Here is a 25000-nt window from a genome sequence, read left to right on the forward strand (position 1 = left end):
AATAGATTTCCCACTGAACCGTCTCTAGCTGACGGTGGGAGGATTATGTTTTGGGAAAAGGTTTCGTGAACATGCAAATGAGGCGTTGTCTTGTTTGATTTGTCTACTTTCCAAGAGCTTAAATGTCAACGTTGGATGAAGCCAGCTTCTGAAAATTCTTGTTTCACGCTGTCGACGTATTAGAGTCGACGGTTTTTACAGAGGGAGTCTATGAAACCTCTTTGAGTCACTTCATGAATCAGGAAATACTTTTAAAAAACATTTCATAACAGAAGAGTTTTCTGAAATGTTATGTTTAAATATGCAAATGAGACATCTAAAGGTAACCTTTGGTGAATGTAGAAAGAATCTCCAGATGCAAATAGACAAAGTAGTAAAATAAGCCCTTAAAATAGTCAAATATGACCTTAAAGTAGTAAAATAAGCCCTCAAAGTTGTAAAATAAGTCCTTAAAGTAGTAAAATAAGCCCTAAAGTAATCAGATAAACACTTAAATGTTCGTGTGTCGGTGTTTTCCTTCCACTCTTCTGAAAGAAGGCCCCAATCTCAAAAGTGATCATGAATAATGATGTTTGCTTGTAGAGCCTCGCCTTGACAACCGTTCACCTGAAGATGAAGCCACAGTGATCCGGAGAAGCCTCTACGGTCGAGGTTTGTTGACACAGCGGCTCCGATGAGTAAAGACACGACTAAGCGGGGTCAAACCAATTAACCACGCAATTACTCCAAACCGTTTGAAAGCAGGAATCTAAAGCACGGCGGTTGACTGAACACAATAAAAAAGCGCCTCGCACGGCATCTCAAACACTCAGGTATCGCCTCTCGAGTGCAGACTTACGTTGCCTTTCACGACGTAGTTGGAGTCCGTGTTGATGTCTCGGGCGAGGCCGAAATCACAGATCTTTGCTACCCGTCCTTGAGTCAGGAGGATATTTCTGGCGGCCAGATCTCTGTGGATGCACTGGAAGAGGAGAAGAAAAGAAATGCACCTTTAATACCCAATGATCCGTGAACAATCAATAATATAATAACATTAGGCATGGATGAGGTGCCTCTCCTAATGCAGTTGGGTGCTGTGTTTCCACACTGGACTCCGTAACACACGGCCACTGAATCGGATACGGAAGCTGACTGGCCACGGGATCTCGACTCCGCGGCTAATAAATCTTTCAACGGCGTGCTCCAACATGCGTTTTAGATCCGTTTACTAGCTGTGGAAAGACGATCCACGCTCTGCCACATGAGAATTCCCCTCAATTTCATCCATAAATTAAATCAAGTACGAAGGCCTATAAACCGGGGGGAGTGACGGGTGGATGGCACGAAATAAACTCTAAACTATTCGTACAGGCAGAGGACCAACTCCCAGACTCCTGTTGATCCAGATCAGCGTCTGGGAGTCTGTGACGGGAACATTTGTTAGCCGAAGCTACTGGAAGACGTCTTATCGAGTTCCTTTCAGGGCTCAGAGTGAACTTGAGTTCCCGCAACAGTATTTTATTGTGAAAGGTAAGAACAGCCTTTTTCAAGGTTGAAAGGAGTAATGAGGAGTAAACAAATGTTAAGTGTGCAACCAAACAATCGTTAAGTATCTAACAAAATGATCGTCAAGTGTGCAACAAAATGATCGTTAAGTATCTAACAAAACGATCGTTAAGTGTGTAACAAAACGATCGTTATGTATCTAACAAAAAACGATCGTCAAGTGTGCAACAAAACGATCGTTAAGTATCAAACAAAACGATCGTCAAGTGTGCAACAGAACGATCGTTAAGTGTGCAACCAAACAATCGTTAAGTATCTAACAAAACGATCGTTAAGTGTGCAACAAAACGATCGTTAAGTGTGCAACAAAACGATCGTTAAGTATCTAACAAAAAACGATCGTCAAGTGTGCAACAAAACGATCATTAAGTATCTAACAAAAAAACGATCGTCAAGTGTGCAACAGAACGATCGTTAAGTGTGCAACAGAACAAACGTTAAGTGTGCAACAGAACGATCGTTAAGTGTGCAACAGAACGATCGTTAAGTATCTAACAAAACGATCGTTAAGTGTGCAACAAAACGATCGTTAAGTATCTAACAAAAAAACGATCGTCAAGTGTGCAACAGAACGATCGTTAAGTGTGCAACAGAACGATCGTTAAGTGTGCAACAGAACAAACGTTAAGTGTGCAACAGAACGATCGTTAAGTATGCAACAGAACGATCGTTAAGTGTGCAACAGAACGATCGTTAAGTATCTAACAGAACGATCGTTAAGTGTGCAACAGAACGATCGTTAAGTGTGCAACAGAACGATCGTTAAGTGTGCAACAGAACGATCGTTAAGTATCTAACAGAACGATCGTTAAGTGTGCAACAGAACGATCGTTAAGTATCTAACAAAAAAACGATCGTCAAGTGTGCAACAGAACAAACGTTAAGTGTGCAACAGAACGATCGTTAAGTGTGCAACAGAACAAACGTTAAGTGTGCAACAGAACGATCATTAAGTGTGCAACAGAACGATCGTTAAGTGTGCAACAGAACGATCGTTAAGTATCTAACAGAACGATCGTTAAGTGTGCAATAGAACTCTTCCTGTGTCACAAACATTACGGTTGTTGCTCACGTTTTTGGCGGCCAAGAACTCCATGCCTTTGGCCACTTGGTGTGAGAAGCTGAGGAGGTCTTCGGTGTCAAGAGACAGACCATCCTCGTCGAACATCTCGCTCTCCTCATCTTCCTCATCGGAGCCACCTGAGAGGATGAAAAAAGGACGAAGATGAGTCCACTGCTTCTTTTGTCTTTTTTTCTGTGTATTTTAAGGCGTCGGGCGAATGGCCGGCACGCTTGCCTTTGCGAAGCGAGCGTCTCTTCTCGGAAGACGAGCCGAACGGCAGCTTGCCGGCGGCAGAAGGCCTCATGGTCATGTAGCCGCTCAAGCTGTTACTGTGAAGAGGAAAAGGAGCAGTCTGGTCTCAGCCGGGCACGGCCACACATCGGCACGCTCCTGTCCAAAAAAACCTCCTCCCACGTACGTTCTGGTATAGTAAACACGAGCACTCGCTCGTTCTCTCACACTCGCTCGTTCTCTCACACTCGCGGCGCGCCGCTCATTAAGACACAAGAAAGAACCTGACCCGGCTGCGTCGCTGTGCGGCGCCACGTTGCGGTAATAGCAGTCTTCCTCCAGCTTGTGGCAGATGAAGGATTCCCTCTTCCGGCGCAGAAAGTTGAGGAGGTCGCCGAAGCAGCAGTACTCCGTGATCACCAGGGTGGGGCCTGCGGACACGAGAGGGAACCACGGCGTCACCGACCCGATGAAGACTCCTTGAGTCTCCGGTGGAGTGACGGCACGGGGACAACATGGCTGCCGCACCTCCAACAGTGCAGGCTCCCAGCAGGTTGACGATGTTCATGTGGTTGCCCAAGTAACTGAGGACCTTCAGCTCCGACATCAGCGCCTCCTTCTCCGTGGCGTGAGCGCTAGCTGTTGGGAGGGAGAGGGGGAGAGGGGGGGGGGGCGGGGTTGGAACAGAATCAGAATCGAATTGATTGGCCGTCAGCTCAAGTTTGGAATGTGATTGCGTATCGTCCTGTGGTATTGCTGCTTGTTGCTGCAGGCTAATCTAAATAAAGAGGTGTCTGTGAAAGACGGTTATTTGACAGCAGAATGCAGGCCGTCAATCAAGGTTATTCAAATAATTGCTGCCTGTCTCCGAATACCTGCATCAAAGATTTATGTATTCATACTTTTGTACTCGTTTGTCTCACAGCCAAAATAGCTTTGTCTGTGTTACTGTAGTCAGAGTATGATGGGCCTCGTGCTTGACGTGTCAGGTGGATTATCAGTGCCTGATAAAGATAAGGGTACTAAGGAGTATACAATAATAAGTAAGGGTACTAAGGAGTATGCAATAATAAGTAAGGGTACTAAGGAGTATACAATAATAAGTCAGGGTACTAAGGAGTATGCAATAAGAAGTAAGGGTACTAAGGAGTATGCAATAAGAAGTCAGGGTACTAAGGAGTATGCAATAAGAAGTAAGGGTACTCAGGAGTATGCAATAAGAAGTAAGGGTACTAAGGAGTATGCAATAGGAAGAAAGGGGACTAAGGAGTATGCAATAAGAAGTAAGGGTACTAAGGAGTATGCAATAATAAGTAAGGGTACTAAGGAGTATGCAATACGAAGTAAGGGTACTAAGGAGTATGCAATAATAAGTAAGGGTACTAAGGAGTATACAATAATAAGTAAGGGTACTAAGGAGTATACAATAAGAAGTAAGGGTACTCAGGAGTATGCAATAAGAAGTAAGGGTACTAAGGAGTATGCAATAGGAAGAAAGGGGACTAAGGAGTATGCAATAAGAAGTAAGGGTACTAAGGAGTATGCAATAATAAGTAAGGGTACTAAGGAGTATGCAATACGAAGTAAGGGTACTAAGGAGTATGCAATAATAAGTAAGGGTACTAAGGAGTATACAATAATAAGTAAGGGTACTAAGGAGTATGCAATAAGAAGTCAGGGTACTAAGGAGTATGCAATAAGAAGTCAGGGTACTAAGGAGTATACAATAAGAAGTAAGGGTACTAAGGAGTATGCAATAAGAAGTAAGGGTACTAAGGAGTATACAATAAGAAGTCAGGGTACTAAGAAGTATGCAATAAGAAGTAAGGGTACTCAGGAGTATGCAATAAGAAGTAAGGGTACTAAGGAGTATGCAATAGGAAGAAAGGGTACTAAGGAGTATGCAATAATAAGTAAGGGTACTAAGGAGTATACAATATTAAGTAAGGGTACTAAGGAGTATGCAATAAGAAGTCAGGGTACTAAGGAGTATGCAATAAGAAGTCAGGGTACTAAGGAGTATACAATAAGAAGTCAGGGTACTAAGGAGTATGCAATAAGAAGTAAGGGTACTAAGGAGTATGCAATAAGAAGTAAGGGTACTAAGTAGTATACAATAAGAAGTAAGGGTACTAAGGAGTATGCAATAGGAAGAAAGGGTACTAAGGAGTATGCAATAAGAAGTAAGGGTACTAAGTAGTATACAATAAGAAGTAAGGGTACTAAGGAGTATGCAATAGAAAGAAAGGGTACTAAGGAGTATACAATAAGAAGTAAGGGTACTAAGGAGTATACAATAGGAAGAAAGGGTACTAAGGAGTATACAATAAGAAGTAAGGGTACTAAGGAGTATACAATAAGAAGTCAGGGTACTAAGGATTATGCAATAAGAAGTCAGGGTACTAAGGAGTATGCAATAAGAAGTCAGGGTACTAAGGAGTATGCAATAGGAAGAAAGGGTACTAAGGAGTATACAATAAGAAGTCAGGGTACTAAGGAGTATACAATAAGAAGTCAGGGTACTAAGGAGTATGCAATAAGAAGTAAGGGTACTAAGGAGTATGCAATAAGAAGTCAGGGTACTAAGGAGTATGCAATAAGAAGTAAGGGTACTCAGGAGTATGCAATAAGAAGTAAGGGTACTAAGGAGTATGCAATAGGAAGAAAGGGGACTAAGGAGTATGCAATAAGAAGTAAGGGTACTAAGGAGTATGCAATAATAAGTAAGGGTACTAAGGAGTATGCAATACGAAGTAAGGGTACTAAGGAGTATGCAATAATAAGTAAGGGTACTAAGGAGTATACAATAATAAGTTAGGGTACTAAGGAGTATACAATAAGAAGTCAGGGTACTAAGGAGTATGCAATAAGAAGTAAGGGTACTCAGGAGTATGCAATAAGAAGTAAGGGTACTAAGGAGTATGCAATAGGAAGAAAGGGGACTAAGGAGTATGCAATAAGAAGTAAGGGTACTAAGGAGTATGCAATAATAAGTAAGGGTACTAAGGAGTATGCAATACGAAGTAAGGGTACTAAGGAGTATGCAATAATAAGTAAGGGTACTAAGGAGTATACAATAAGAAGTCAGGGTACTAAGGAGTATACAATAAGAAGTAAGGGTACTAAGGAGTATGCAATAAGAAGTAAGGGTACTAAGGAGTATACAATAAGAAGTCAGGGTACTAAGAAGTATGCAATAAGAAGTAAGGGTACTCAGGAGTATGCAATAAGAAGTAAGGGTACTAAGGAGTATGCAATAGGAAGAAAGGGTACTAAGGAGTATGCAATAATAAGTAAGGGTACTAAGGAGTATACAATATTAAGTAAGGGTACTAAGGAGTATGCAATAAGAAGTCAGGGTACTAAGGAGTATGCAATAAGAAGTCAGGGTACTAAGGAGTATACAATAAGAAGTCAGGGTACTAAGGAGTATGCAATAAGAAGTAAGGGTACTAAGGAGTATGCAATAAGAAGTAAGGGTACTAAGTAGTATACAATAAGAAGTAAGGGTACTAAGGAGTATGCAATAGGAAGAAAGGGTACTAAGGAGTATGCAATAAGAAGTAAGGGTACTAAGTAGTATACAATAAGAAGTAAGGGTACTAAGGAGTATGCAATAGGAAGAAAGGGTACTAAGGAGTATACAATAAGAAGTAAGGGTACTAAGGAGTATACAATAGGAAGAAAGGGTACTAAGGAGTATACAATAAGAAGTAAGGGTACTAAGGAGTATACAATAAGAAGTCAGGGTACTAAGGATTATGCAATAAGAAGTCAGGGTACTAAGGAGTATGCAATAAGAAGTCAGGGTACTAAGGAGTATGCAATAGGAAGAAAGGGTACTAAGGAGTATACAATAAGAAGTCAGGGTACTAAGGAGTATACAATAAGAAGTCAGGGTACTAAGGAGTATGCAATAAGAAGTCAGGGTACTAAGGAGTATGCAATAAGAAGTCAGGGTACTAAGGAGTATGCAATAAGAAGTCAGGGTACTAAGGAGTATACAATAAGAAGTCAGGGTACTAAGGAGTATACAATAAGAAGTCAGGGTACTAAGGAGTATGCAATAAGAAGTCAGGGTACTAAGGAGTATACAATAAGAAGTCAGGGTACTTAGGAGTATGCACTAAGAAGTCAGGGTACTAAGGAGTATGCAATAAGAAGTCAGGGTACTAAGGAGTATACAATAAGAAGTCAGGGTACTAAGGAGTATGCAATAAGAAGTCAGGGTACTAAGGAGTATACAATAAGAAGTCAGGGTACTAAGGAGTATGTAATAAGAAGTCAGGGTACTAAGGAGTATGCAATAAGAAGTCAGGGTACTAAGGAGTATGCAATATGAAGTCAGGGTACTAAGGAGTATGCAATAAGAAGTCAGGGTACTAAGGAGTATGCAATAAGAAGTCAGGGTACTAAGGAGTATGCAATAAGAAGTCAGGGTACTAAGGAGTATACAATAAGAAGTCAGGGTACTAAGGATTATGCAATAAGAAGTCAGGGTACTAAGGAGTATGCAATATGAAGTCAGGGTACTAAGGAGTATGCAATAAGAAGTCAGGGTACTAAGGAGTATACAATAAGAAGTCAGGGTACTAAGGAGTATGCAATATGAAGTCAGGGTACTAAGGAGTATGCAATAAGAAGTCAGGGTACTAAGGAGTATGCAATAAGAAGAAAGGGTACTAAGGAGTATACAATAAGAAGTAAGGGTACTAAGGAGTATGCAATAAGAAGTCAGGGTACTAAGGAGTATGCAATAAGAAGTCAGGGTACTAAGGAGTATGCAATAAGAAGTCAGGGTACTAAGGAGTATGCAATATGAAGTCAGGGTACTAAGGAGTATGCAATAAGAAGTCAGGGTACTAAGGAGTATGCAATAGGAAGAAAGGGTACTAAGGAGTATACAATAAGAAGTAAGGGTACTAAGGAGTATGCAATAAGAAGTCAGGGTACTAAGGAGTATGCAATAAGAAGTAAGGGTACTAAGGAGTATGCAATAAGAAGTCAGGGTACTAAGGAGTATACAATAAGAAGTCAGGGTACTAAGGAGTATGCAATAAGAAGTAAGGGTACTAAGGAGTATGCAATAAGAAGTCAGGGTACTAAGGAGTATGCAATATGAAGTCAGGGTACTAAGGAGTATGCAATAAGAAGTCAGGGTACTAAGGAGTATGCAATAAGAAGTCAGGGTACTAAGGAGTATGCAATAAGAAGTAAGGGTACTAAGGAGTATGCAATAAGAAGTCAGGGTACTAAGGAGTATGCAATATGAAGTCAGGGTACTAAGGAGTATGCAATAAGAAGTCAGGGTACTAAGGAGTATGCAATAAGAAGTAAGGGTACAAAGGAGTATGCAATAAGAAGTCAGGGTACTAAGGAGTATGCAATATGAAGTCAGGGTACTAAGGAGTATGCAATAAGAAGTCAGGGTACTAAGGAGTATGCAATATGAAGTCAGGGTACTAAGGAGTATGCAATAAGAAGTCAGGGTACTAAGGAGTATACAATAAGAAGTAAGGGTACTAAGGAGTATGCAATAAGAAGTCAGGGTACTAAGGAATATGCAATAAGAAGTCAGGGTACTAAGGAGTATACAATAAGAAGTCAGGGTACTAAGGAGTATGCAATAGGAAGAAAGGGTACTAAGGAGTATGCAATAAGAAGTCAGGGTACTAAGGAGTATGCAATAAGAAGTAAGGGTACTAAGGAGTATGCAATAAGAAGTCAGGGTACTAAGGAGTATGCAATAAGAAGTCAGGGTACTAAGGAGTATACAATAAGAAGTAAGGGTACTAAGGAGTATGCAATAAGAAGTAAGGGTACTAAGGAGTATGCAATAAGAAGTAAGGGTACAAAGGAGTATACAATAAGAAGTAATGGTACTAAGGAGTATGCAATAGGAAGAAAGGTTACTAAGGAGTATACAATAAGAAGTAAGGGTACTAAGGAGTATACAATAAGAAGTCAGGGTACTAAGGATTATGCAATAAGAAGTCAGGGTACTAAGGAGTATGCAATAAGAAGTCAGGGTACTAAGGAGTATGCAATAAGAAGTCAGGGTACTAAGGAGTATGCAATAAGAAGTCAGGGTACTAAGGAGTATACAATAAGAAGTCAGGGTACTAAGGAGTATACAATAAGAAGTCAGGGTACTAAGGAGTATGCAATATGAAGTCAGGGTACTAAGGGTATACAATAAGAAGTAAGGGTACTAAGGAGTATACAATAAGAAGTCAGGGTACTAAGGAGTATACAATAAGAAGTCAGGGTACTAAGGAGTATGCAATAAGAAGTCAGGGTACTAAGGAGTATACAATAAGAAGTCAGGGTACTAAGGAGTATACAATAAGAAGTCAGGGTACTAAGGAGTATACAATAAGAAGTCAGGGTACTAAGGAGTATGCAATAAGAAGTCAGGGTACTAAGGAGTATACAATAAGAAGTCAGGGTACTAAGGAGTATACAATAAGAAGTCAGGGTACTAAGGAGTATACAATAAGAAGTCAGGGTACTAAGGAGTATACAATAAGAAGTCAGGGTACCTTTGGTGCCGTAATACTGCACACGTCTCTAATGTGGGTCCAATAGAGGATCATCTTCGCCTGAATGTAATCTTAGTTTCCCAATATTATTGGGCAGCACGGTGGCTCAGTGGTTAGCACTGTCGCCTCACAGCAAGAAGGCCCTGGGTTCGAATCCCGGTCGTCCCGGTCGTTCCAGGTCCTTTCTGTGTGGAGTTTGCATGTTGTCTGCGTGGGTTTCCTCCGGGTACTCCGGTTTCCCCCACCAGCATAAAGACATGCAGCGCAGCCTCACCCCGGTTTGTATGGATGTGAATGAATGTTGGTGGTGGTCGGAGGGGCCGTCGGCGCTGATTGGGGGAGGGGCCGTAGACGCTGACTGGGGGAGGGGCCGTAGGCGCTGTTTGGGGGAGGGGCCGTAGGCGCTGATTGGGGGAGGGGCCGTAGGCGCTGATTGGCTGCCACGCTTCCGTCAGTCTGCCCCATGGCAGCTGTGGCTACTGATGTAGCTCCACCACCGGTATGACTGTGTGTGTATGACTACTGGACTCTGAACTGTAAAGCGACTTCGAGTGTCTAGAGAAGCGCTATATAAAATAAATGATTATTATTAATAGTGTAACTTTTGTAATTCGTGGCTCTTTTCGTGTCTGTTTGTTTATGCCCTGCGTTGTTGTGTTGTTGTCTTATTTGTTACTGCGACAAAACCCCTTGACCGACACCGGCCTCCCGCCAAGCGTCCGCCGCGCTTACATTTGAGCATTTTCACGGCCACCGTCGTGACCGAATCCGCCTCGGAGAGCCCGTACGCCGTGGCCTCCACCACCTTCCCGAAGGCGCCGGATCCCAACGTCTTCCCTGGATCGCGACAAAGAAAGAAAGGAAAATGAACTGTCATTCCTCCGTCCTGTTATTCCCTCCAACGGGCTGGCCCGGCGCCAGCGTTCCCAGGACAACACCGGTTGGAGCCCCCGGGCCGTGTGCCGGGACCAGGACACGCAGGATCCTGTTTCAGAAGCTTTCTTCAAAAACAACACCCACAATCTGTCAACAATATCGTGTTTGCAGTGAGGGAGTTTTTATTTCTCTCGTCCTGAATGAGCTGTGAAACGGGTTAGTGACCGCACACATGGCTAAAGCGCCGTGCCCACACACACACACACACACACACACAGAAAACGGTGTGTTTGTTAATCGGGGTGGCGCCGCCCCGAGGCCGGCGTGCGGGCGGTGATGTCACGCCGTCTGCAGCGTCAGGGTTTTATTACCGAGGCTTACGCACACAAACACACGTCTGTCTCTCGTCAGGTCGTATGAACACACTTCACCGTGGGCGTTAACGCCTCGAGGCCGAGTCGACTCACCAAAACGAAGGTTGTTTCGCGGAAACTCCCACTGGTGGTCGTACGGCAGCTGGGTGGGGTCGATGTACACGTAGTTGTTTCCGTGGATGCCCTCGATAACTTTCCACTGGATCTGGTATTTGGGTTTCTGGCACACACACACACACATTGATATAAATGACGGTAGCAAATGACTGCGTTGATCTTTTTGACTCTCGTTGCCGCCTCACCTGCATGTACTTGTAGAACAGCGTGATGAGCACGAGGCAGAGGATGCCGGCCGCCGACACGGAGCCGATGAGCAGAGGGGTGAAGAGGTCGTGGGGAACGGTTCTCTCTGCAGGGGCCGAATGTCACCATTATTCACCAGAATATCTCTGATAGGCTTGGAACTAATTTACTTAAAATATGTATAATTTGTTATAGTTATCTGTAGTGGTACACAAATAATTATAGAAATATGAAATATAGATGTAATCTTAATTATGAAATAAATATAAATAAATATGTAAATAATATTTACATAATACAAATAATTAGGAAATAAAAAATATAGATCTAATCTTATTTATGTAATAATATAAATACATATGTAAATAATATTTACACAATACAAATAATTAGGAAATAAAAAATATAGATCTAATCTTATTCATGTAATAAATATAAATACATATGTAAATAATATGTACACAATACAAATAATTAGGAAATAAAAAATATAGATCTAATCTTATTTATGTAATAATATAAATACATATGTAAATAATATTTACACAATACAAATAATTAGGAAATAGAAAATATATATTTAATCTTATTCATGTAATAAATATAAATACATATGTAAATAATATTTACACAATAAAATAAAAAGGAAATAGAATAAATATATTTAATCTTATTCATGTAATTAATATAAATAAATATGTAAATAATATTTAAACAATACAAATAATTAGGAAATAGAAAATATAGATGTTATATTATTGATGTAATACATATAATTAAATATGTAAATAATGTTTATTTCTTAAACACATATTTAAATAATATTTATTTATTATCTTCGTTTTTTAACCCTCTGATCTGAAGGCCCGTTTTTTCTGTGAAAAAGTTTTGGAAAAGTTTTGACCAACTGAACCGTCATGAATCGTTAACCGGTGACGTCACGCCAACGAGCCGAACGGCCAGCCGGCGCATTGACCACGTCCATAACACACGATCCAGAACGTAGCCCCGCCTCCACGGGGCTCTTCCGATGTCTCACCGTGTTTACACTCTCGATGACATTGCACAGGCGCTTTAAGTTAAGCCCGGGAGGGCTAAGTCACAGCGGAGCTCCCTTTGGTCAAATCACAGCCGACTAATCCAGTTACACGTGTCAACAAAACAGCCTCTACTTTTCTTTTTCTTTTTTTTGCCAGCTCAGCACTTTACTTGATTAAAACTGTCTCCCCGTCTTATCCGGCGTTCCACCGTATTCCTGCTGGTGTTCCAGCTGCGCCGGCCAGTAATTAGCCCGTAATCGTTGTTCCTTTGTGCCTTATTGTTTTTGCTCCTCTGCCCAGTGGGATAAGCTCTTTAGAGATAAGGAGCTTTCTCTCCACTTCGAGTATCTGAGAATGCAGCGTCAGCAGGAACTAATCCCCAGTAAACCTGTCAGTGGGTTTCTAACGCCCGGTGTGACGCCGCCCACGGGCCCACCGGGACGACGGGTTCCCGGGCGCCAGCCAGGACTCCCACCGCGCTCCTCACTCTCGCCCCCTCCTCCTGGTCTGCTGTCGCTCGGCAAAGTCCTGGACAACGCTCGCCTCCCTCATAATGCTCGCCCACATACCCCCCCCCACCCCACACACACACACACACACATGTCCTCCATAAACCCGGGTCTCCAGACCCGAGTCCACTGGGGCTCAGGCCACTCTGAGGACCCGGCAGATGGGGGTGGGGGGGAGCCGTTACAACAGAGCGGATTTGGATTCATAATGTAAACAATGGACTAATTCCTCTCTGTGAGCGACGCCGTCTCATCGCGGCCAATCAGGAGCGAGGTACCTCTCCTCCGCTCGTGTTTACCTCGCAGATTACGCAACAGCGCCCTGCAGCCGGACCACGCTGACGGGGTCAACCCTCACGCCGGTGGTCAATGTTTTTGAACTGAGGATTAAGTGAGAACTGATAATATAACTTTGTTCTTCCAAACAAAGTACGAGACTGACAGGGGTCCCTGAACGCCACGTGGTCCCCACTTTACCTGTGTGTGAGTGTTTGTGTGTGTGTGAGTGTGTGTGAGGGTGTGTGTGTGTGTCTGTGTGTGTGACTGACAGGCGTCCCTGAATGCCACGTGGTCCCCAATTTGCCTGTGTATGAGTGTGTGCATGTACGTGAGGTGTGTGTGAGTGTGTGCGTGTGTGTGAGTGTGTGTGTGTGTGTGTGTGTGCCTCACCGCTGATGGAGAACAGTGTGTAGGCCTGCTCCCCCTCCACCGTGGCCACGCACTCCAGCGTGCTGTAGCGGCCGCGGCTCACGTTCACGCGGCTCTCCACCTCCGTCTTGCCGAACAACGGGCTGAACAGCGTGACGGTGATGACGTTGTGCTCCTCCTGGGTGGCGTTCACCTGCTGGGAGCACCTGGGGGGGAGGGGGGGGGAGGATTACACGCGTGTTGACGGGATGGATCACGAGGGGTTAGACACATTCCAGATGTTCTTCAGAGTCTTTAGAGAAACGCACGTTCTAGAGAGAGAATGCAGCTTTAAGACATGAAGTATAGACTTCTATACAACCAGAGGAGTCGCCCCCTGGTGGTCAGGAGAGAGAATGCAGCTTTAACACATGAAGCATAGACTTCTATACAACCAGAGGAGTCGCCCCCTGGTGGTCAGGAGAGAGAATGCAGCTTTAACACATGAAGCATAAAGGCTTCTATACAACCAGAGGAGTCGCGAGAGAGAACCACAGACTGCACGTGTCCACCAGGAGTCTTAATATTACTAGTGCTCATGAATTATAAGTGAGATGTGTCTCACATGCTCCTCATCTCTCTGTACGATGGCGTGGACGTAATGAGCATTAAGTGGATTCGATTGTAATTAAAGAATTACTGGCTGTAGTTTGGATAATCACTTATGATCCACTGCCTGTGCGGCTTGGGATTGGTTGTTGGTACGGGAACGGCGTCACCCGTCCTCCGGACGCGCTGTACTTTTGACACGAGATGAGTTCACCGCGTCCACCGGTATCCGGGCAGAAGTCCCAGGAGCCTCCGCCAATCACAAGTCAATTCTTTCCCAATCCCTTTGTCACGTGACTGGCCAATTTATCACCGTCAACCAATCACAAGTCAGCACCGGTTAAACACCCCCCCCCCCACACACACACACACACACACACACAATGCCGCATTCCACCGTCATCATCATTCCTGACTCTAGTCTTTGATGACCTGTCGGGTCTGAATGAAAACGGACACATGTGGATAAAGTTTGGAGGAGATAATTCTCCCCTTAAAGGGTACCTGTAGCCCAAAACAACAACGTGCTACATCCATTAGGCGCATCAAATAAATCATATTTTCCCCGCCGCTATTGTCAACAAGTCACGCATAGCCCGAGGCTTTACATTTCTTTGTCAACATTCCGAGTCCGTGAACGCTTCAGGGCGCAGACATCTTGCCAGTTATTTACTCATGTCAAAGGTCACTATGACGTAGAGTCGTTGAAAGGAATTCAGCCAATCCGGAGCCACTTCTACACGCGTTGCTTCTTGGGATAGATCGGTGGCCTCAAACCAGTTCACGTCTGGAGTTCACGCCAAGATGGCGCAGTGCAAGGCGTTCGTTGTCTAAATAATAAACGGACTCACAAGACTAAAAGTTCTTTTGCGTGCCCAAACCTAGTACAGAGGAAAAGAAGGTGCTCATGAAGAAGTGGCTGCACAATTTAGGAACCGGGCATACTTTAAAAACATTTACATTCAGCAGAAACTCCGTGGTATGTGAAGATCACTTCGATCCATATATTCAGAATATTAGAAATAATCACACCAACTCTGGTGATCACAAATTAGCCTACATGAAACAACTGGCAAACTTACCGATTTGACAGTTCTCCCTCGGGTGCAGGCCCCCGAACATGTCGGCCGATCATTGCATCAATGAAAGACATCTCCAGCGCTGGCTTATGCGCGATGTAGCTATCAAGCTCACGCTTTTGTGTGAAGCAGATGAGGTCTAATGTCACTATATCATCGGACATAAGTTCGTGTTCTTTACAACAAATGCACTCTATGTCTGTTTTTTGTGGCACACATTTCCCACAACTGCACCAAACGTCCGCCGACTTGCGTGCACGGTCCGCACGGTGAAGCATCTGGACCGGCGGTCCTTCGGCATCAACTTCATCAGAATCATCGCTATCGCTGTCACAATTAACTAAACGGGGATAGTCTGCTTTTAAAGGTTCAAACAAGTATCCAGTTGCTGAATCAGACAATCTTTCATCGTCCATATTTCGCCCGTTTTCTTTATTATTATCAAGTTCTCAGCATTTGTTTGCGAGCGCTCGACGTTGTTTATATTGGTATCTGAACACATCCGCTGTGGTTGGCTGTCATCTCTCAACGATGTGACGTCACACCACCGGCGCCATATTCAAGCACCAGTGCAATGAAGCTTGTCGGAGTTGAGGGACTTTGAACAGCCTAAACTACGTATTGTTATTGAATACTGGACCGTCAGTGCATGAATAACCTTTAGAAACACATTATCTTTTGATCTGGCTACATATTCGTGATCTCAACAGGTACCCTTTAAGGCTTCTTTAGCCCCTTAAAACTACTCAAATAAGTATGTATCTGTATTGTTAAGCATTCATTAAGAAATAAACAACACTACGTTAAAATGGAGCTATTTTAATTCTAAGTTAACTTAAATACTCAACTAGAATGTGACGGTTATCACCAAATCCGATAACTTTTTTCAAATGTTAGCCCCGCCCACTGCAAAAGCGGAAACAAAAAAGTGCCGATATCTCACGTGAAACAATGGAAACAGTCGTAGCCGTGAAGGGCCTCACCTGGCGTAGGGCTGCTCGCAGTAGTACCAGGTGATCTGGGGGGCGGGGAAGCCCTCGGCCACGCAGCGCACCTGTCCGTCCACCGGACCCTCGTGAGACACGATCTCCGGTTTACCTGAGCAACACGAGTCAGACGAATAACGAAGAAATCCATCAGAGCGGATCGATGGACGCGTTCCCACATCGATGACTCCTGACGTGGCTTCAGGGGACAGGAAGCCTTTGACATGACTCACTGATGACGAAGATGGTGAAGGTGTGGTTCACTGAAGCGTCGCCGTTGGAGGCCTGGAAGGTGTAAACTCCGCCCTCTGACATTTTCAGGCGCACCAGCCGGAGCTCGCTGCTGTACCTGAACATGAAGCAATTACTTTGAGCGTTAGTGCATCGTACACACCTTTGAGTTTTCCCCTCATGTTTCATATTTGGTGTCGTATTTGACTTTTTTCTTCATACTTGTTATTCTATTGTTCACATAGGTTTATATTTGTAATTTGTCTTTTTTTTCATTATAATCTTTCATGAAACTGGTACAAGAATTTATTTTGGGATTAATCAAATATTTGTTTTCTTATTTTCTATTTTTTTAAGAATATGCAGTAAAAAATGTCAACGCTTGAAATGTTCATTTAGTTTTCATTAAATTTGTTTTTAGCTTTCATTTATTTTTCATTCATTTTTCATTTAATTTAAATTTAATTTATATTCATTTTCATTTAATTTTCATCATTTAATTTAATTTTTATTGTTTACTTAAAGTCTTTTGTTTGCCTTTTTCTTTCATTTTTCCCAGGCTTTTTATTTGCCTTTTTGCTCATTAACCACCAAAAAAAAGTCGTTGCACTTCCCAATTACTCGGGGCGGAGACATTTATTTTGAAGTATTGACTCATTGATCGCCCTCCAGCATAACTTTCATCTGCCAATTCCTCACACACCTCAAGTGTTCATCCCAAACATCAGTGAGGACGAAAACGCATCAAACTGAACCTGCAGCCTCGGATCATATCACGTCATTTTGTTTCTCGGTTTCCTTTCCCGTGAAAAACATTTGTATTCTGACATCCAAAAAAAGAAGAACAAAAAGTAACCCCCCCCCCCCCCCCCCCGGAACTTTCTTTAGAATTCCATCTGTATTACTCACGAAGCCGTGAACATCTCACCTCCACCGACATGCAGCCAAAACCAGAGCTGTCAAATTCCAGCTCGCGGGGTTAATAGACATTTGCATCTCGGTGTTAAAACCCTAGTGTGTGTGTGTGTGTATTAAGTGTGGTTTACATAACTTAGTTTGTTCTTCTTTTTTTCCAAACAAAACACGAGACTGACAGGTGTCCCTGAACGCCACGTGGTCCCCACTTTGCCTGTGTGTAAGTGTGTGTGTGTGCGCGGCCCACCTGTACTCGTGGCCGTGCGTGCTGATGACGTGGTCCGTGGTGTTCCTCAGCTCGCAGCCCATGAAGCTCCAGGAGAAGCTGCGCGGCTTGGGGTACGCCTCCATGTCCACGTCCAGCGTCAGGCTCTCGCCCGACCGCACGTGGATCGTCTCGTTGGTCATGGGATCCAAGTGGATGAATCCTCTCTCTGGAGAATTAGAAATTAGAAATTAGATTTGTATAAATAGTTTATGTGTACATGACTATTCTCTGGTGTTTAGTGAAGTCTCTACAGAGGTGTGTAGAGGCCCATCTCCAGTGTTCTAGTGGTACATTGTGTTATCGCCTTAGAAGACTAGTGGAGGGGTAGAAAACCCTTTTTAATGTGAGCGCAGCTGAAAACAGTTATGCTGCTGAGAGAAGCTATAAAACTGGCCTTCCTTTGAGCCACAAGAAGAACTACATTAATATTTAATATAAAAATCCTTATTTATAACCTCGTCTTGACTATATTTTATATTCATATTGAAATTCATGTGAAAAATAAAAGTGAGAGTTTTCATGGAAAACCCCGAATTGTGTGGGTGAGCCCAAACTTTTGAACGGTAGTGTAAATATATAACATTTTATCCGAGTAAAAAAAAGAAGAAGAAGACTTAAGTGGTCGCAAAGGAACCCAAAGAGACGTGGACCGACAACAATAATGAATCCCTGCACATGGCTAGCTTAGCTTAGCATAACAACTGGAAATGTGGAGGAACAGCTGGCCTGGCTTTAGGCCAGAGGTAAATAAAACCAACACGTGTAAAGCCACTTAACACGTGTCGATGTGTTGTTTTTGTAGGTTTTATGTCCGTGAAACAACTCAACGCGTCATTCTGATGCATTCAGGAACTCTCGTGAATTTATTGAACAGCTTATTACAACCAAATAAAAACTGCAGTTGAGCCCCTCGCGATGATGCAAGAGTTGTGCCCAAAGAGAAGACAGGATGTTCAGCCTCTGAGCGATGTGCATGTTAAGGACTCTGACCTGGAAAAGGTGGAGGAGGAGGGGGGGGGGCAGCAGGATGTGGAGCAGCAGCTGTGGAGCCGGGACCATTGAGGAGGGAGTCGTGTTTGAATGGAGCGCCTTGCAGCGAGGACGGCGGGGCGTGATTGGTCAGGCTGATAAGATGCAATCAGCTGTGAGGGGAATCAACTGGAGGGGGGGGGGGGGGTCCTGCTTTTTACTTTTTATGCTTCATGTTATTTACCCAGGATTCAGTCTGTATTGTGTTTTTATGTGAATGTGACTTTTTTAACATCAGATTTCACTCGTGCAAAAAGAAAAATACATCATATTTATTATTGATGAATAAAGTGTTTTCTGTCTGTTCTGTTGGCAATGTGCTGACTCGTGAGCATGAGAGGTGCCGGTTTGTTTGCACAGAGCCGTTATGCTAAGCTAGAGCTAATGAGCTGCTTTATATTCAGCCAACAGACACACGAGGCCGTGGAGGCGTGAGGAGAACTGGATGCAGCGCTCCAGGCTCCAGAGGTTCATTCCAGGGAGCGTTGCTCAGTGGAGCTCGAAGCACACACAAAAAAAAAAAAAAAAAAAAGGTTCGAAAGCTGCGTATAAAATGGCTGATCTTACAGCCGCGGGCCGGAGAGAAGAATAGCACTTCCACTTACTTCCCCTTCGCTTGGTGGAGGCTCAGTTCACTGTGTGTTCGGTTTCTAGTTCATTCCACCATTTTAGGACCCAGAGATTTAAATATATTAATGTGTTTGTACCGGGATGTTGATTGACCTAAAAACAAAGTATATATATATATAAATCAATAAATTCATGAATTAATTTAATACATAATATAAATATATATATATAATTATTTTATTTATAACATTATCAACAAAATACATTTATATATATTAGTGCTGTGAAAAATAACGCGTTAACTCAGTTAATTCAATTACAGGTTTAACTAGTTATTTTTTTAACGCATTTAACGCATGCGCAGAATGAGCTTCCAATCTGTCTGTCGTTGGTCGTCGGGACGAAAAAAAAGTCACTTGCAAAATGAGCTTCCAATACACCACTTCAATCTGAACTCTGTCCGCTCTCATGCAGACGGTCTGTTCATCGGTAATGATCCTTCCGCAGGTTCACCTCCGGAAACCTTGTTACGACTTTTACTTCCTGTAGATCAGGGTCTCAACACGTCCATCGCGACCTGCCAGTCGATCGCGGCGTAGTGTCGGTAGATCACATGACATTAAAAAGATTGGCCCGCCCCCTGACATGTTCTCTATAGCACGTCTTTGTTCTTTTATTAAACTAAACGTCTGTTGTTGATCGTATCTCCACAGCAGCATGTCATTTCTGTCTCTTCGCGTTGCGTTGACACTTATCGATCTCCGTCTCGCGCCACAGAGCTCCGTGCGCGCATCGGGACCGAGCAAAGAAAAGTCACTTGTCAATCTGTCCACCTGTCCGGGCCGGTGAGGTTTCAGCTTTGCAGCGGTGTCCCGCCGTCCCTTTCATCACGGCCCAGTTCATGAAGAAAACCCACACAGTCAGTTTGCCTCAGCAGCTGCTAGAGGAAGACTAGAGGCCTTTAGATTGTATCATGGTGGAGTTAATGGTTGACAAACAAGAGAAAATGTTCTGTTTAACCCTCCTGTTACCTTTACATTTACTAACATATTTTACCCTCGGGTCAATTTGACCCCAGCAATTAAAACCTCCAGAAAATTATTAGAATTAATATTGCTTCCCAAGTTTAAGTGTGAGGTACTTTATGTTTGTTTGTTGACTACCTAAATAGCCCTTTGAATAAATAAAAAGTTGATATTTCTGATATGTTTGACACAGTGAAAACAGCCTGGGGTCAAATTGACCCCAAAGAACACCGACATTAAACATTGAATGGGGTCAAATTGACCCGGAAGGTAACAGGAGGGTTAAACATTCTGTTTAGGATGAAGATGTATTAATGTTCCATATGGAAGAAAACTGCTAAATAACTGCTGAGTTGCAGCACCATTGTATAGAAGAATGTATAAATGTATATATCCGTCTTTTGTCATAAATCTCTATGTTCTCACAAAATATACCGAGAATATCGGTAATATGTGATTAATCATGATTAATCCACAAAAACCTGTGATTAATCCGATTAAAATTTTTAATCGTTTCACAGCCCTAATATATATATATTATATATTTAAAAGAATATATGTATTTGTTGTTTATGTATTAAAATAAATGAAATCAATTTAAACAAATTAAATAAATTAAATTAAATGAATACATTTTTTATTGTTTTATATATGATTTTTGATATGTAAAAAAATATTCAGATTTTTAGACGTCTCTATTACAATTTAAATCCATGAGGAAACGTCTTTCTGGGCCCAATGGCTTCACTTGACGGACCTGGACGTTGTAATTCGAGGTTTGGCCACTAGAGTCAAAGCCTGGCGCTTCTCATCAAACTTTCAGCAAGAACGCAAATAAGTGTATTTCCTTAAAACATTTAAAATTGGGGATACTTGAAAGCAGCCGGAGAAGCAGGAGAAAAACGTAATAATATCAAGAAACTCAACACGAAGACTTTCTGCCTCATTCGCCAGTTACATTTCCTCATCATCGTCTTCATCACTCACCATAAACGTCGAGCCACGTCGACTGCGAGCTGACCCCTTTCTCATTCTGGGCTTCGCACCGGTAGCTCCCGGCGTCCTGGTGGCCGACGGCCGCGATGTGCAGCATGGTGCTGCGCGCGTGGTTGAAGTTCTCCGTCAGGATGCGCGAAGCACCGTCAACCTTTGCTGGTTGCTGTGGATACCAGACGGCACCCTGTCAACGCCCAGAGATCTCTAGAGATTAACCCTGTCTGATGCTCTATCCGGGCCAAGTACACACACACACACAAGTACACACACAGATAGTAAACACACACACACAAGGCCTCGCGTAGTGCACGTGGTACACACATCATGAGGCTTGACCCGTTCACAAGAAGAAACAAACACTGGTACCAGCTAACAGAGATAGGTCAGTAACAAATATATAACTGAATCTCATTTTTATAATACATGTCATTTGTTGGGGTGGATTAGAAGGCCACTTTCTCATGACCGGCACATTTAAAGACGTTTCCTGGTTATACAGCCGGTATTTCTGTGGTCGCCTCTTCCCTTTTAAAGTTACTCCAAGGAACTTTCATAGTGTGTTGATTCTGGCGCCCCCTGTGGACAAAGGCGGTAGTGCCTCTACAAACCAGGGTTGGCTTTAGAAAACTGAAAATCGGGTTTCGCCGGAATCCTCCCCGGTGGCTCCGATGAGGAGCTTTAAGAAGAACTCTATAGAACCAGACGCTCTTCTCTCTGGTGGTCCTGATATAGGTCTTGCAGAGGACCAGGTCTAGACTGAGAGTGGTTCAGAACCAGTCCAAAGTTCCTCAGAGTAACTTTAAGTCAAACAAGACTACGATCGACACTATTTCTCTCATTGAATCTTCCACCAACAACAACAACAACACGGCAAAGGAAGGGAATAAGTCTCACCGAGCCAGGGGGGGTGACCCACTTGAGCTTGATTTCGGCGTTGACGTTGGTGGTGTTGCAGGTGAGCGAGAGGCTCTCGTCCCGCGTGAGAATCACTCTTCTGGTCGCCTGCATCTCGATCACGGGACGAGCGACGGGGACTGGAGAAAAAACAAAAATGTAGTAAATGTAGCATATTGAGAGCGTACGCAGGCTTATATTTTGAGCGTCTTTAAAAACATATTAATTATTTCAAACTCCATGAATTAAACTCTAATGAACATGTGAATATAACAAATTTCCATGACTTTTCCAAAACTTTTATGATTTCTGTTTTTTCCATGACTTTTCCAGGCCTGGAAATGACCATTTTAAAATCCCATGACTTTTCCAGGTTTTCCATGACCGTACGAACCCTGTTCTAGACCTCCCAGACCTCCTAGACCTCCTAGACCTTCTAGACATCCCAGACCTCCTAGACCTTCTAGACATCCCAGACCTTCTAGACCTTCTAGACCTCGCAGACCTTCTAGACCTTCCAGACCTCCTAGACCTTCCAGACCTCCCAGACCTCCCAGACCTTCTAGACCTTCCGGACCTTCTAGACCTTCTAGACCTCCCAGAACATAAACCATGACAAAGCCTCGAGGCGCTGGTCCCAGAGCAGTTCCATCTTACCTGGCCTCACTGTCAGGTAGTAGTCTCGCGAGCGGACGCCCTCCCGGCCGAGTCTCCCCGTGCAGACGTAGCATCCCTCGAACGCCTTTTGGGCGTCCCGGATGTCGATGCCGCCCTCCAGGCTGGCGGTGAACCGGAGGCCGGGGGCCGGAGGTCTGCCGGAGCAGGTCTCCAGGCTCAGGCGGTCCAGTCTCGGATCCGACGCCAGGCATGGGATGGAGACGTGGTCGCCCACCCGGGTGAGGATGTTGGACACGATGGATTTCCTGAAGGGGTTGTCGGGATCTGCCAAAGCAACGGAGGCGTGAGAGGAGCCGTAGACGAGGAGCCGAGAGCAACACTTACAAACTCCACTGGCGCTCTGTCATCTGACTGGTTGCCGTGTGATTACCAGGAAGTTAATTGCATGTTTTCCCGCCGGCTCAGAATGCTCCATCACCGGGTAAACAGAGCGGGGTGACGACCAGCGTTCAGCACCGGCAACTCTTCTTTACACTTACAGTTACAGTTATTACATGATCCCGTAATGAATGTCTTTAACTTTCATTTCTCAGGTGACCTTTGAAGGACACCTGGGGTCACCGTGATCCTCCCAGGCAACGGCAGGTAGTACGGCGCTTGTTTTTCGTTGATTCAAACTGTGATTGACACAATTAGGTAGCAGGCCTTGAGTATATACATCTAAGGTATCCACAGCGAGTCAATACACACCTTAACTCCACAGGGCCCTTTAAGAGATACATGAAGTGCATTGTGCAGTATTTCATCTTCATAACAGCCTCCCTGGTCACGGTTGGACTCTCTTGACACCGTCTTGTGAACGTCTCTGGGTCCATCACGCAGAAAGGTTCACGATGCGGTGTCAAGGACCGCCGACGTGCATTTGTTTGAATGCCGTTCGCCTCAAACAGACACCGGCTGCTCGTCCGTCCTCCATCACTTGAAACGCTAACGGATAAGATCGAAAGATCTAAGTCACAGCTCCACGGCCGTCACCCGCGGGTTTCCCCCCAAAGCACCAGAGATTTGACGATACCACGGTTCTGTTCGCCAACATTCTTTATTTACTGGCAGACCGCAAGACTGCGCCTCTGCTAACCCGTCACCCTCCACTCTCAACTGCTCCTTTTATGAGAGCAGCGTCGGCTACCGGCTGATTACCAATCAGCCGGCAGCCGAGGCCTAATTGAAGACCCCGCCCCCACAGCTGCCACAATCTAATTCAAATTCATAGAATCTGCAGACTTGAGGATCTCTGCTCGACTTCAGCTTTCTATCGCCTGAGGATCTGAGCGTCTCGGTAACACGGGGTTCAGGAGAGCCGCTCTCCTCCTGCGTGTCGCCTGCCGGGTGATTGACGAGCACATGATGTTTGGCCTCGCGGTGATGGCGGCGGGCCAAAGAGACGTGGAGTCACACGGAAGGTGGAGATACGGGAAATACCGACAGCAGGCACGTGCACAGGTAGACCCCCTAGTGGTGCTCAAGCTCCTCCCCTTTAGCCCTGGATGAGAAAAGTGCCCCTTCTGCTGGAGACAAATCGAAAGTATGTTGAACTTATTAATTCATTTTATGAATTGTTTTGTCTGTTCCAGTTTTACAAAGATCAATCTATGAGTATTGAAGAGGGTGAAAAGACTAAACGCAAGAAAAAACAACACTTGTAATAACTACTTACTAACCGAGAGCGAGGTCATTTATAACGTTTTTACGGAGGTTTGATATTTCCCGACATTTTCCCGCTTTTCCCGAGCGGTTGAGGTTAGTAAATTGTTTATTATTCGGCATTTTTCGCTCCTATCATTTTGTAAATAAAAACAAATTGTAATGTTAATAGAAAAAAAGTCATTTGTGTTCAGCTCTCATGTCTCACAACACAATGTGTTTCAGGTGTTGCTATAGCAACTAATTAATTAACTTCAAGTTGCAGCGATCAATAGAAAAATCCTTTTGCCGATGGGTGCCCTTTTTTGGGGTTTGAGCACCTGCCCCCCAAAATGTCCGTGCAGCGCCCACTCACACACACACACACACACACACACACCACTTAATCTCAACACACACTCCAGCCGCGTACCTTTCACGTAGACGTAGATGGAGGTCTGCTCCTTGGTACTCTCCTCCAGGCAGATGTAGCGCCCCATGTGGACGGGCTGGGCCCTGGCGACGCGCAGCGTGGACGCCCCGGCCATCTTCTTCTCGCCGCGCACCTTCCGCCGGTCCTCCCGCTGCCACAGCATCTCCTTGTCGCCCTGGCAACGCAGCTCGAAGGGCGCGTTGAGCGGGGCGACGAGGTGGGGGCCGGCGGGGGTGATGGTGGGCTTGTTGTCGCCTGTGGGGAGCGGCGGAGAGGAGGAGTCAGAGTGTGTGACGTCGGGGGCATAGGCTTCTATACAACCAGAGGAGTCGCCCCCTGGTGGTCAGGAGAGAGAATGCGACTTTAACACATGAAGCATAGACTTCTATACAACCAGAGGAGTCGCCCCCTGGTGGTCAGGAGAGAGAATGCGGCTTTAACACATGAAGCATAGACTTCTATACAACCAGAAGATTCGCCCCCTGGTGGTCAGGAGAGAGAATGCAGCTTTGACACATGAAGCATAGACTTCTATACAACCAGAGGAGTCGCAC

The 25000-nt window shown here is 44.2% G+C and overlaps 1 protein-coding gene across 2 annotated transcripts in view; it reads right to left on the minus strand.

The window, feature by feature from the left end:
* Positions 1-25000, minus strand: part of kita (KIT proto-oncogene, receptor tyrosine kinase a) — a 33812-nt gene that overhangs the window by 6176 nt on the left and 2636 nt on the right. The window contains exons 2-17 of one of the 2 annotated variants that reach the window (XM_056414366.1): positions 24447-24701; positions 22370-22654; positions 21713-21852; positions 20810-20981; positions 17178-17364; positions 16018-16133; positions 15782-15896; positions 13153-13337; positions 10934-11040; positions 10725-10851; positions 10114-10218; positions 3368-3478; positions 3129-3270; positions 2843-2937; positions 2618-2745; positions 839-961 (exon numbers count right to left, since the gene is read on the minus strand). In XM_056414366.1, coding sequence (XP_056270341.1) covers positions 839-961; positions 2618-2745; positions 2843-2937; positions 3129-3270; positions 3368-3478; positions 10114-10218; positions 10725-10851; positions 10934-11040; positions 13153-13337; positions 15782-15896; positions 16018-16133; positions 17178-17364; positions 20810-20981; positions 21713-21852; positions 22370-22654; positions 24447-24701 — 2393 coding nt within the window. Of the gene's footprint in view, positions 1-838; positions 962-2617; positions 2746-2842; positions 2938-3128; positions 3271-3367; positions 3479-10113; positions 10219-10724; positions 10852-10933; positions 11041-13152; positions 13338-15781; positions 15897-16017; positions 16134-17177; positions 17365-20809; positions 21003-21712; positions 21853-22369; positions 22655-24446; positions 24702-25000 lie in introns of both variants that reach the window. The other variant, XM_056414365.1, reaches the window with a different exon arrangement.

Source organism: Pseudoliparis swirei, chromosome 5, assembly GCF_029220125.1.
Source record: "Pseudoliparis swirei isolate HS2019 ecotype Mariana Trench chromosome 5, NWPU_hadal_v1, whole genome shotgun sequence".
Classification (NCBI taxonomy): domain Eukaryota; kingdom Metazoa; phylum Chordata; class Actinopteri; order Perciformes; family Liparidae; genus Pseudoliparis; species Pseudoliparis swirei.